This window comes from Anabas testudineus, chromosome 7 (assembly GCF_900324465.2).
Source record: "Anabas testudineus chromosome 7, fAnaTes1.2, whole genome shotgun sequence".
Taxonomy (NCBI): Eukaryota; Metazoa; Chordata; class Actinopteri; order Anabantiformes; family Anabantidae; genus Anabas; species Anabas testudineus.
In genome coordinates, this window is record NC_046616.1 from 20,122,263 (window position 1) to 20,136,171 (window position 13,909).

At 40.1% G+C, this 13,909-nt stretch overlaps 2 protein-coding genes across 4 annotated transcripts; both read right to left on the reverse strand.

Moving 5' to 3' along the window:
* Positions 1-1,338: 1,338 nt before the first annotated feature.
* On the reverse strand, positions 1,339-7,754 carry LOC113166952 (solute carrier family 17 member 9-like). Of its 2 annotated transcripts, XM_026367232.1 has the most exons (14): positions 7,620-7,700; positions 6,511-6,648; positions 5,940-6,137; positions 5,687-5,826; positions 5,448-5,547; positions 5,250-5,374; positions 4,796-4,892; positions 4,592-4,688; positions 4,349-4,436; positions 4,224-4,258; positions 3,809-3,924; positions 3,049-3,104; positions 2,937-2,966; positions 1,339-2,853 (listed from the first exon to the last, which is right to left on the reverse strand). In XM_026367232.1, exons 2-14 carry the CDS (start codon positions 6,525-6,527, stop codon positions 2,684-2,686), a joined length of 1,269 nt encoding a protein of 422 aa, XP_026223017.1. In that variant the 5' UTR covers positions 6,528-6,648; positions 7,620-7,700; the 3' UTR covers positions 1,339-2,683. The 2 variants fall into 2 exon arrangements, with proteins under 2 accessions (XP_026223017.1, XP_026223016.1); XM_026367231.1 differs by lacking the exon at positions 6,511-6,648 and having other exon boundaries at positions 7,620-7,754.
* Positions 7,755-8,095: 341 nt separating this feature from the next.
* LOC113166972 (glucose-induced degradation protein 8-B homolog) lies at positions 8,096-12,362 on the reverse strand. 2 transcript variants are annotated; one of them, XR_003299248.1, is made up of 6 exons: positions 12,192-12,362; positions 11,734-11,861; positions 11,161-11,357; positions 10,682-10,879; positions 9,252-9,498; positions 8,096-8,928 (listed from the first exon to the last, which is right to left on the reverse strand). XR_003299248.1 is itself a non-coding variant. In XM_026367256.1 (5 exons), the coding sequence occupies exons 2-5, from the start codon at positions 11,852-11,854 to the stop codon at positions 9,325-9,327; spliced, it is 690 nt and encodes a 229-aa protein (XP_026223041.1). In that variant the 5' UTR covers positions 11,855-11,861; positions 12,192-12,362; the 3' UTR covers positions 8,096-9,324. The 2 variants fall into 2 exon arrangements, 1 of the variants encoding a protein (XP_026223041.1); XM_026367256.1 differs by having other exon boundaries at positions 8,096-9,498.
* Positions 12,363-13,909: the final 1,547 nt, after the last annotated feature.

Here is a 13,909-nt window from a genome sequence, read left to right on the forward strand (position 1 = left end):
AAGAGAGAGAGAGAGCCTATAAATCAACCCCACAGATTTCCCATGAAAAATGCAGAGGAACCCCTGACTGAAGATGACTGATCAGTCAAAAGTATGAAATTACAATCAAATCTGCAGGAAAGGAAAATGGGTCATGAGCGTCAGGAAACAGGCAGCCTTTGTTCCTGGGAGCGCAGGCAGATGTTGTCCCCCTCTCTGCAGATGTTTCCCACAGAAGCTCTCCGTCTTCATGAATGATGCAGGACGTGCAGAGAGGGATTCCTCTCTTGGCATTCACCGCGTGCCTTAATTGTATGGCTAATAAATCAAGGTCCGCCGTGAACACGAGGAGCAGGAATCCTGGCCCTGATCGAGAAGCTGCATGAGCATCTGACACACACACACACACACACACACACACACACACACACACACACACACACACACACTGGGAAATAAGAAAAGAAAACATCAACACAAATGATTTCATGGGTCTGGGCGCCATTGTAGTGCAATTTAAATGTCCTCACAGTGCGATCTGAAGCTGAGAGGCTGTGGTTTAAACACGGAGCTGATGCTGCTTCATCTTCTTCTTCTTCATCTTCTTCATCTTCTTCTTCTTCATCTTCTCCTTCTCCTTCTCGTCCTTGTTGCTGTGGTCTCACATACTGAAGCTCCTCTTGTGTCTCCGGTCCAGCTCCACGCCTTCATGCCGCAACACGGCCGCCGGTTCCCAGGTCTGCAGCTCGGTGGAAACATCCCCTCTTACTGTGATCTGGTGGATCCGTGGAGTGAAGCAGGCCGAACAATGCCGTCCGCCGCGCCGAGGAGGGCGCACAGGCCCGCTGACGGTGTCCGCTCAGACTTGGAGTCAGGACCGACCGAGGCGCGCTTCAGCTCGGTGATGCCTTCTGGTTTAAATACGTAGCAGACTAGCTGTCGCTTTTCTGGATTATTTCACATTTCTCCACATCAAGCTTAAACCCCCCGTCCTGATTTGCGTGTGGCTTTCATGTCCTGGTCCTCATAGGCTGAAGCAGTAACGTCATGACGTGAACCCAGCGATCAAACGCTGAATGCGGCCCCATTACAGCGTCTGACAGTTTAGATTCACACAACGTACCCGAGCTGCTCCCGGTCGTACTGGGTTTTTTCCTCTGTGCGCACGGAGAAGCACTGCGGCTGCACCAGGCGCTGACCGGGGTCCTGAAACCGGAGCCGCGACGCATCCACGGACAAATCAAATCTAGTCGTTCAGTTTCAGTAGTTCATAGAGCTGTGCTGTCTCCTGCTGCAGTCTCATTTAGTTTGGAGAAAACAAAATGCAGTTTACAAAGGAAACTTGGTTGCAAATTTAGGTTTTAATGACAAACGTTTATTATTTCACATGATTTCTGAGCACAGCTTCACATGTTGTCTCTGTATTAATGCTGGTACACAGTGGTTGTAGAAACAGTGTTGTAATGTTTGTGCCACAGATATACAGTATTATTTCACAGCACTAAAGAAATAGGAGGTAACATTTGGAGTTTTAAGGAAAGTACTGTGCAATAAAATCCAAAATAATAGATAAATAGAAAACACACATGTTCCAACATAAAGAGAGGTTTTCATACATATATTAATATATCACAAATATATATAAATATCTCCCACAGGTATATGTACAAAAAAGTGGGACACACAACATAACCAAACTGTATAAAAGCACAGAAATGATACAGTGGATTTGACAATTTGACAGTGGACCAAACACAGGCGGATATTTTTACCAGCGTAAACTAAAGTAAAACATTATCAAATGAATTGTTCTTTATTAGCGACAACAGACTTGCCAGTAAGGCTTCCAAAGTAATGAGCAGTTAAAAGATGTGTCTGGTGTATCTTATACTTTGATTATACATAGTAAATCCTTAGATGAGCCAAAAGAAACAATGCATTTGTACGGTGTATCCAAAGCCTGAAACTGTATCTTATTCCTCTGAGCGTCACTGTAGCTAAAAAACATTAACTAAGTGATTACAATTAACATTGGGACTATAGTTTATTTAGAACCAGTCTTTCAGATGTTGTTCAGGTGCTGTACAAACTCAGTTCAGCACCAAATCCCCAGTCAGCTTTTTATAGAGAAATCAGAAAGTACTGACAGACAGATGTATGCATTCTTGCATTTGGTCTTTTCATGGCATTTATATTAAAAAAAAAAAAAAGTTTTGTGCAAAATATATATTGTTCTTTCCATGTTGAAACTGCCCAAGGTTTTGGCCCAACTCTCAAGTAGGTAAAGTCTCATGTAAACAGAGTTTGGCTGTTAACTACCTACAGTAATGTGTCATGTTTAGATGTAATGGCGAGCAGCAGCATACAGTTTGCATATATGTAAACAGTCCTGTGTGGAAATCAATCTCTTTACAATAAATATTTATGCAGTCATAAGTATCTGACAGTTTTATCCAGACTGACTTACAGTGGATTCACATGAACAAAAACCTGCCTGCAAAATTCAAGCAGGGCTCTGTTTCAGCTAAAACTGCAGTGGTGCACTGATCCCTGAGCACTGTGCTGTGATGTTTTTCTTTTTTTCTATTATGTTTCAGCATCAGAACAATCAACAGATTCTGACAGATTCGTGTGTGTGGAGGTAATTATAAAACCTAGTCTCACAAATCAGACACCAGCTGGTATTTGCAACAAAAGGTAAGGGTCAAATCACCATAACCTCACTGTAATGTTTCAGGTCGACCCGACGAGCACCTCCAAAGACAAGGAAGATCCCAAGACCTGTGGTATTTACTAAAGCGATGAGGGAGAAAACTGTGGCCCACGACAGGGTGACCTCAATCAAGTAGCCTGATGAAGAGACCAGCACCAGTCCTGTGCAACACATAGGAGATCAATTAGTTCTGTGCTCCACACGTTTTCTATGAAGAGCAGTGAAATCTATGTTTAATACTTACCCATAAAAGCACCCAGCATGTTCATAAAACCTGCCACAGAAGGGGAATATTGGTAAAATCATTACATAAACAAACATAAGTTATACTGAAATATAGACTGCTGGAAACTCACCATAGAGGGCGCCTGCACACGACGGAGCGAGATCCTGCACATTCACAGACACACCACTGAAACACATTGAAACTCATCATGTGCACGTTCACAGCACTTTGAACAAGAATGACACTGATTTACAACACCGTAGAGGATTGGAAGGATAATTCTTGTGTGATCCTATATTTTCAATATTGTCAACAAATCCCATGAAAAGACTAAAACCAACATTGACTTGATCAAACCAAGCGAGTCTGTTTGGTTGAAGTGTTTCTCAAACTAAGAAAACACTGCAGCCGCCACACAGGGTGACATATTCCATCAATGTGAACATAGACTGTTTATTATTAATGAAACCCACAGACTGCAGCCTGTTAGTGTTAATACATCAGTGCACAACATGGACATTAATCGACTGCTGAGTAAACTCAAATACACCACACTGCCCACTGAATTGGTTTAGCCTTCCAGTTTTTAAAGAAATGGATCTTTAGGAGGAAATGTTCTAATAGGTCCAAGATTTTTCTCCAGTTAAATGCCAACTATCAAAACATCCTCTTTTCGTTTCATGCTAAAAATCGAAGTGATTTTATTAGTATTTTGTAAATTTAAATGATGTAAGTATTAGTAAGTATGTAAATTAACTGAAAAATGAACGCATTCTCGGGCAATAGTTTAATCCAGTATTGGTCCATCTATATTTAATTTCTGTACTAATTACTTGAGATTGTAACAGATTACACACAAATACAGATTCTGATTAATAATCAAAACATACCCGCTGGTGAAGGTGGATAAACCCACAGCAACAGAAATGAAAATCACAGCAGAGGTAAATGTGACAGCTCCAGACAGAAGCATTATAAATATACTTGAGACGCCCATGGCAATAGACTAAGGAGAGAGCGAGAGAGAGGGAGAGACATGCAGGTAAGATACCTAAAGGCACAGTCTAAGATTTGAAACACAAATACAGCCACATAATCAAAATTCACAACACAGGACTGCAGCCTGCTATCACTCAGTGACTCACATTAATATTTAATATTTATTAATGTAACATTTAATATTAGTTTACAGTGATAAGAGATTAAATGATGCTATTTGTTTACATTATGGCAAAGACAGTCGCTGTACACTGGATACATTATTATTATTAATGAACAATCACAACAGTTTTTTTCTGTACTTACCTGCATTAGTTTTCTTACAGATGCTACACTATATCCTACAGAAAGATTAAAAGATACAAATTTTTTTTCAAAGATATTGAACTCCCATCCACAACAAATGTTTTTACATAACAGTTTATTAATACCTCGGTTGATGAGAAAATCAGAAATGTATCCTCCACCAAGCGCTGATGGAATTGCAGCTAGCCACGGAGTTACATTGTACACCCAACTCTGCAAGAAAAGACAGATTGAAGGACGCCAGTAACAACTTTTAATATGAACTCTGAACAATAAAGTCGCTTCAGGCCGTTTAAAGACATGACAATCTAGCAGCCAGTTCAGGATGTTTAAGCTAAATATTAACATACGGCAGAGAAAACTAATACCGTGGCATGTGGAAATGACTCCTTGAAGTATGTTGGCAACCATGACAGTAACGTGTAAGAAGTGCTGCACATGCACATGTGAGCAAAGACCATGGCCCTGAGAGAGAAGATGACAATGAAACAGAGGGTGGGACAGGGTTAGAGCTGGTGACTCAATCATTAGTAAGTAGTGAAGGATTAAAGAACAGGGAGGCAAACATGTACCAGACAGACGGCTTCTTGAAAAGTCTCAGCCAGTGCGCTTTTGACAAACTCCACTCAGAGCCACTATTTGTTCCCAGCGGCTTGGAGGCTACGTCACCTGAGCCAGAGATTGCACGTTATACTGCTGTATATCATAAAAGAGTGATTTGACAAACGAGAGCAGACACCCACACTTTCAGTTCTGTAACTGTGGCACAGATGTGCTGGAGCTTCACTAAGGGGTCCACAAAGAATTCATCCTGAAGGCGACATAAACATGTCGACTAAATTTTATGACAATTAATCCTATAACTGTTGAGCTATTTCAGTCTGGACCAATGTAAAGGACAGGCTGATCAAGCACCAACAGAAACGTGTCACTCATGTGGCTTCACATGCTGTATGTAGAGGCAGATTTAACGAGGGCCGTCTTTCTACTCTGACTCCTCAATTAACAAGTGTATGGTTACTGTACCTTTTAGTAAACACAGCCAAACAATGAGTGCCCAGAGTCCGGACAGGAATCCAACTCCGTAAAACATGCTTTCCCAGCCGTACCTGTCCATCAACAGAGACCCCATGCCACCTGCTAACAATGTTCTGAACAGAGAGAAAAAGGGTGACACACACTATGACACCAGTGTTATTGTGTACATGTGTTTGCACAACGTACCCAAGATGACTACCGCTGCTCATGATGCTCATTAAAAAACCCCTCTCCCCTTCCACTACACGCTGTGAGCAAAGGCTTGCCAAAGATGGGAAAAAGACGCCTGTAGACATCGAAAGTAAAATGTAAAATCTGTTAAAAGACTACTGTTGAAAATCAATGAATCATGAACATAAACAAGATTCATACTTCCCAAAACGCTGCTCCTTTACCCTTATTTCTATTTCAGGTGCAGTACTCACCCTGCAATAGTCCCAGAAGGAATCTAGCCACAGTCATGAGAGCGAGGGTGTGAGACCCGAGCTGGGCCAGAAGAGGGGTACAAGCTGTGATCAGAGCCCACAAGATTGTGGAGATGAACAGGATGCACTCTCCTCCCACTCTGTTGCAACAAACAGTGACTGACTTTAATCCACACTGTATAAAAGTTGGTAAACACCATGCGTTAACCAGTGTGAAGTGATGCTACATTATTCTACCAGCTGATTTTCTTACTTGTCACTGGCATGTCCTCCAAGGATCTGTGTGAAACAGTAACCCCAGAAGAATCCACCCAGGACCATCCCAGAATCGATCTTGCTCCAGTGAAAAGTGGCGGCCATTGACACGGCACAGATTGGCATAGCCATCCTCGCACAGTAGAGGAGGCAAGTGCCAACAAACAGCACCGGGATCCATTTTTGAGCCACAGGTCTGTAAGCATGAAGTGAAGAACTGTCGTCAAAGTAGCTTTAACTACAGAACAAGGTCTATAGCCATTCTGTCATCTCTGTGAGGCTGCACCGAGGCACAGCAGTGCATTGAGCTAGGTACAGAGTTTACTTAAACTTGGTGCTAGTTGGTAATTACAGGGATCATTAAAGATATTACAATTCAACCAGTGTTAAACATCGTTGATGATTGATTTTAACATTCATTCATATGAATGTTTGTACAAAATATCCCAGTTAATGCAAAATAGTGAGCTAATCTAAATGAGGCTGGTATCGCTAAATCAGGGTGAATTAGAGCAATATGAGACTCTGTGAAACCTATGTGACTCTGTACAACACTGTACTGTACTCACATGGTTTTCCGTTTCATACCAGGAAGCAGAATACAGATGTCACATACATGTACAAACACAGCGTTCCTCTCATGAATGTTTGGCTTCCTCAGTGTTCAGGTTTCCCCGTAAATAATCAGTGGAGCTGACGTCAGGTGACTGTAGAGGACAGTCAGCACTTCTTTAGTTTCTCAAGTAGTTCATGCAAAGCAGGAGTAAAATGTGTTTGACATCATTATCCTACTGCAGTGTGAATACTTCTTTACGAAGATGCAAAACGGACTGTATTATGAAATGTAGAAGTACTTCTCAGTGGTCAGGGTGTGGTCGATTTAACGCTGGTGTCTAAATCCACGAAAGGCAAAACATCCCCCCAGACTGGAATAATCCCACCCTCACGTTTCAGTGTTGGTTTGAGACAAACAGCAGAGAAATCACATCTGCCCCTCAGGCATAAATGCCAAACTGATCCACTGTGAAATGCTGACATGTCTTAACAAACTCAAATAGTTTGGCACAGTTTGTCGTCCTGAGGAGTGGTTTAGTGAGAGTACTTATGCTGATTGGAGTCTTGTGTTAGGAAATTCTGCATCTGTGATGAAGTAGCTTTTCTCTCGGCGAATAGAGTCTGCTGTATTGATCTGCTGATGGTGCAGTCACTTTTTATACAAGTGGTTCAGTTTCTGTAAAGCGTGTTAGGGTGCCATGCACTGCCCACTTTGAAACCTTGTCCCACCATGATTTGATGCTGAGAAAGCCGCTCTTTACTTAGAACATTCATTTCACTTTCTTAACAAGGTTTAAACAGTTTGGACCAAGCAGCAAATTACAGGTGGATGCCAGCCTGAACTTGAAGAGCAAGTATTCCCTGCTGTCCCAAACACTGGGACAGGACACCTTTGGTATGTGTCCTGTCCCAGTGTCCCAAAGAAGAAGAAGAGCCCAATATTAGCAGTAATTCACCCTGAGAGTAAGGAAACTAAAATATATGAAAGTACACATAGTAAGGTATCTGGAATATTTGTATCAGTCAGTGATCATACTTTCTGTTCACTACAAAAAATCATGTACCATTTAATGTACTATAGACTAAAGAAAGATATAACTGGATGAGTGTCTAGAAGTCTCACCTGGGCCACAGGTTTTGGTTTTCTTGCTCTTCTTCAGTAGATTCATTGGCTGTGGAAACCCTAAGATCCAGCCGGTAGTCACTGAAATCATTCTTGCTGCTTTCTGTTGTGAGCTTGTCAGCCATTCAAACCACATTCCTCTTATCTGTGCAGCGTTTGAAACGGAAACTGTAGTTATACATCGTATGCCCACAGACAGGGCAAACTGGTAAAACCTGTTGACTCTACAATGCACCTGGATGTGATTTGCAAGACTCACAACAGAGGTCTTCCTGGTGGTTTCCCTGGTAATTACATTTGCATTTTGCTCCAACATGCATCCTGTTTTACTGTTTATTAAAACCAGCCTAAAGGTTTTAAAGTACAACCAAAATTGCTGCTTTTTCTCTTTTAAATCACTTTTGGACACTAAATACAGGGGAATTCTCCCCTTAGAAATTGCATATATGCACACAGACAGCTGTTTTATTGTTCATAAAAGTTTTGTTTATTTTAATATCTGCAAATCTGATCTTAAAAATGCTGAATAATAAAAGGGATGTGAGCTCTCTGGGTCTCAGTATTTGACAAAGCCAATACCTATATATAGACAATACAACCTTAAAAGAAAGTAAGGATGGACAAGTAGCAGCAAATTTGTTTTTATATAAAAATAATTAAAAAAACAAAACAAGCACAAGTACTTTCTCCCACTGGAAAAAAAAGATACACTTGCATGCACTTAAAGTGAAAATACTAACGGTTTTTAAAGTGGAGAAATGGACAGCAGGTTCTAGAGCCACTCAGTTCAGATTTAAAGTGTCAGTGTTATTGATCATCATTAATGATTATCAACAAAGCAAATGCACCAAATGAGTCTGAACGGATTGCAAATATGAGAGTTTACAGAAACCACCCATAAATGACAGCATTTCTTCCACACAGCTGCCCTTTCTCTCAAGCAGATTGTTACTATAACCTCTTCCACCAACCCCCCCCTCCTTCCCTAACGGGACAACACTCTTCTCTAATTTGAGTCACCTTCTCAAACAAACACACTTGTGAAATTACGAGGCAGTCCATCCCATAAACATATAGTATTGTAGAGATACAGCAACAGTAGAAAACAAGAGATTGATTGTATAGCCAACTGCTAACATAATCCTGAATAAAATTATACAACTTTATATTAAAATTATAAGTGTGTATTTCTGTTAAATTAAATAAAAAGAAAAATCAGTAACATTTGTTTAAGAATTCACACTTATTAATGATCTGAATCACTCCTTACAGTTGTAGTTCTCTCCATCCTGCAGAGCCTTGATTCTGGCTTCACACACACACACACACACAAACACAAACACACACACACACACACACACACACTAGATATTATCTTGGTGGGGAAAACTGATTACAATAAATAATACTTCTTGCTTAGGCTTTAGAAAGACTAAATATAAAAAAGCAATTTAAATTTTGTTGTCTCCCAAGATATATCTCAAAATCCAGGATCAGTATTTAAATAATTTCTGCTATTTTGCAAATAGAGCGATTTACATTTAACACAATGGGTTAAATTTTACTTCTCATGAATGAAACATGAAGAAAAAAAACAAAACAATGTAGCATTTATTTATACATATATGTTACCTGGTTGTCACACAGTCACTGACTGATCATAAATAAAGGGGACGTGGAAGGTGGTTGTTCTTGGATGTTATGTTCACTTGGGGTCCTCAATGGTGCCCGTGCTAAGATCAGTCATTTTGGGGTATTTCACCTTCTTCTGGTCCAGCTCATTCTGTGCCCACAGCAGTAGCTTCAAGAGTTTCGCCAGTTTGGGTGTTGACTCTCTGTTTTCATAGTCCAGCACAGCTTGGTTCACCTCACTCCACACCTGTGCATCAACATCATGATTTCGAGTTAAGATGAACGTGCACGATACCTTGTATTGCAATTGTAAAGCAACAATTCAAGTAATCTGTAACCTGGTTCTAGATCACTAAGTGCAGAGACATATCAATCAAACGTTCAACGACAGCCATGACGAAGGCTGATAGTTGTGTTGTCTCATTTATCATTTGTTTGGGCCAAAAAGTAGCCAGTGAACATGCCGCATAGACTGCAGCCCAGGGCCAGCTAGAACATACTTATATTATGTGCCTGCATGGGAGGAACTAACTCAGCAGGTGGCAGTAGTCTGAAAGGAACATCAGATTAGATTTAGGTTCATAAATATATTTAAAATGGGGGTGTGTTATGAAAATGGCTGTCACTCCTAAATGGTTAATGTCACACTTTTGTCAGACCCCTTGCACTAAAGTTTTAAGTTTTGACTTCACTTACATCTTAAGCATTTTATTTCAAATTCAATGCAGTGGTGCACAGAGGACATATGCCAAAAGCATATCATCATTGCATTATTTCGGGACTGACTGTACCAGTCTGGAAACAAAGCAGCATTTGCATTTTTCACTATTGCTCACCACAGACAGTTTATAACTACTTGTAATCGAGAATATGTCTGATAAGAAGTTGCAAATGGCACTGGTGTTGTCAGTCCATGATCTTCTGGTTGTGGAAAAGAAAGGCAAAATAAGAGACAGTCGCAAAAACAGAAAAATCACTTCTGTTTCTCTTCTCGTTAAAACTGTTAAATTTGGACCTAGTGCAGACTAAACATACACAATGTTACTGCCTAACAGAAAGAAAAGAAATGTGCTCAATGTGGTTTGTTTGTAGTGTACAAGCAAACAGACCATCGGCTAACTTGTGTGATAATTCATACACTGTTCAGAACAAATTCAAAAATACTATAAAATGTGTTTCCCAGTCTATAGCAGCACTGTATAGCCGACAGTTATGCCTTTTGGTAACCATGGTAACATGTGCAAGTCAGCATGAGTAAAGCACATTTTCCCTGATTTATTTTGGTCAGAACAGTTTTATCTTTGCATTTTAGCATTTTACACTGCATATATCTCAGATTTGTGCAGCGACACAAAACATAATATAATATATATGGAAGTAAAATAGTGAAGAGAAATTAAAAAAAAAAAAACAAAACAAGTTACCCTGACCTTTTGCCGCTGCATCATGTTGAGCAGGTCCCCAAATGGTGAGTCTTCTGGGTTGTCAAAGGCCAGAAGGGCTAGCGTTCTCTCCATCTCTGTCAAACACTCACGGCTCTCCTCCCCCTGCTCAGCCAGTTGTGTCTGCGCAAACTCCAGCGCTGACTCAGTCTCCCTTAGCCTGATTAACTCAATCAAATGTTGCTGCTGCAATGACAAAGTGTGTAGAATGAATGTTAACGTTCAGCCTTCATCAGACTATATCTGCTGTCACAAAATTCTCCCTCTAAACAAGAAAGGGTGACAAAGAATAAAATCTTAATATATGTAGCAAAGCAGCATGGGAAATATCTACAGGGGACGTAGGTGTTAAATGTTTATTCACACGTAGACATCAGTGCTGTTGTCATTAAATCTCTATGTAACATTTCCAGTTAACAGAGGCACATATCACAATCGGAATTACGGATGGTTAAAAAAATTGGTACCTGCAGATGAAAATACAAATATCGATTAGTGTCCAGCAGCTCTGGGTGTAGACTGTTGATGAGTGCAATAGCATCCTGTATCTGTCCCTTAAGGATCATCTCTCTAATCTTTATCCTTTCATCTAAAGAGTCCAGGTCGACACTCGGCTCGATGCCAGACTCAATCCGAAACTTCTCCGCTGCCTCTTTGAATCCCTCTAGAAACACGTAAAAACAAAAAAAACATACAGCCAAAGACGTGCAGATCAGAAAACAGTTTACCAGTTTAATAGATTCATTGTTTAAGTTAATTTTAAACTAAAATTGTCAAAACATTGCCAGTTCCATCTCAAAATATGTCTGAATTGTATTATTTTTTATATGTTGATGAACTGTTGAGTGAACAAAACAGGCAATTTGATGACACTGCCTTGGTTTTAAGAAAAGCTGTTAAGACTTTTTCCAATGTTTTTTGACACTGTGAGAGCAAAACGATTAATCAAGTAGTTCATCTATAACAGAAATAATCCTTAGTCGCAGTGCTAGTAAGAACAGTTTCATTTGATTTGCATACGCTGTATGTAGATGTCTCACCTGTCACCAGGTAATTCATAATAAGTCGATTCATATCGGCCCTCTGTATATGAACATTGTTTAATTTGTCCATCCACTCTTCTTTTGTGATATCTTCAGGCTTTTCAGCATAACTCATCATTAGGATCCTGAAAAGTAAGGAATCCATTGGAAATACACTAAAACGTGAGCAAGACTGACACAGCTTGGTCACACTTTGTATCTACATGTACAGCAACGTTACAACTGTGCAGAGGCATGTTTAAACAACCGCATACAAATACAGTTAACATACGCTACAGACAACAATAAATAACTCCATTACAGACACCACATCTTTGCATTTAAGTAGACTCTAAAAGGACGCTAGCGTGACTAAAAATAACTCTGAAATTCTCAGAGGCTTCCAAAACAAACCTATTTCCTCCTGGGCAACAGCCCTGGCTAGTTAGCAGACTGTGTGCGTTTACACTACTTACCGTGCAAATACAAGGTCCGGCGACGATCCCTTCTTGCAGGCGTGACAAACAAATAATAAAACAGCAGCGGGCAGTTCTCTGGGTGCTGTAGGTCAAATAAAAGAAATATCCACTGAGGGTACACAATCAAGCTTTTCGCGGTTAGCTAACTAACCGAGCTAATGTGATAATCTCGCGATAGGAACGTCAGGCCCGAGAGCTCTGCGATTGGTGGCGGCGGTGACGTCACGGTTGCCGAGGAACAGTTCGTGTCAGAGAGGCGAGCCGTCAAATGTGCTGTTAACATTTGTCAGTGATAAGTTACACGACACGGTCGTTTTATACATAAACAGCAGGATACCGCGCAGGTTTTATGAGCTAAAAGCAAAGTGTGCATGCTTGCAAAAATGATGTCATGATTACTTTATCAACTAACTTCACAATGAAGTTCAGAGAACAGAAGAAAGCCTCAATTAAATCAGTGTTAGTTGCAGGCCCCTGCCTGCAACCTCCATCCAACAATGACTCATTAATGTTTAGTTCTAGGTTCTGTTGCAGGAATGTTAGAAAGGTGTAGCATTGCATAGATTAAGGAGCAGACCTACAGGGCACAGGCCCTAATTGAAAGGTGGTGTTATAGATAGATATCTCACTGGAATATTGCACTATTTGTGATTTGAATGTTTGGAAATCTAGAGCATGGCATTTTTCTCCTGAGAGTAATTCAGAAGATATAAAATAATAATGCAACAATAAAATGTTTTTGTTTGCACAATCTAAGTCTTAGAGGGAGAAAGTGCATAAAAAAGCGTAAATACTTTGCCAATAAGGACAAAACTGGAGCATCACAGTGGCTTTATAACAGTCAAAGTTGGTGAATTACATTTTGTGAACTAAAACAACAATTAACATACATTCACTGGACACTTTATCATGCACACATGTACAATCTAATGCAATCCAGCACAGCAGCTGTGACGTGAATTCTACTTTTACAAGGTTATAATTTCTCTGTTTTTGTTTAAACTGTCAGAAAGGTGATAGTTCTAGTTTATTATTGGGGGAACAGTGGGTGGTGGAGTCATAATGGGGTCATTATAAAAAGAGATTTTGAAGGTGATGTAAAAGTGTCATAATAATAATCAGCAATCAGCATACTATAATTACAACATATAACTCAACATATAACAGGCCTTTTAAACTAAAAACACATATAGCTGTCATAGTAGGAAAAGCATGTGTTACTATACTAATAATGTTTTAATAAGTGGAAATAAACACTGTGATGGCTGATAAGAAAACATAAAATCCATATTCTCAGGCCTGTATAGGAAATCTGTTTTCTTATCAGGCCTAGATGTGCCTAACGCTGAACAAATCAAGCTGAATGTGCTCAACATGTGTAGGGATGATAGTTCACCATGTTGCAGGCATGTAAACAGTAACTTACTTTTCGCTTGGCAACTACCCAACTGAAAAAAGCAATATCACAGAAACATTCAGGCACATAACTCCTTATTGCTGTCACTTTTACATGTGTATATTGTACACGTGTAAATGTGAAGGAGAGAGAGATGCTTGCCTAACTTAGCTGTTTCTACAGTGTGTGCAACACCTAGCTAACCAGGTGCTGAAGCTAATTTCCACACGTTTCAGAGCAAAGTCTTGAGCTTGTTAGTTCAAGGACGACTTCACTGACTGGCGAGTTTCATCTGCATTGAACAGCACCATTACACAGC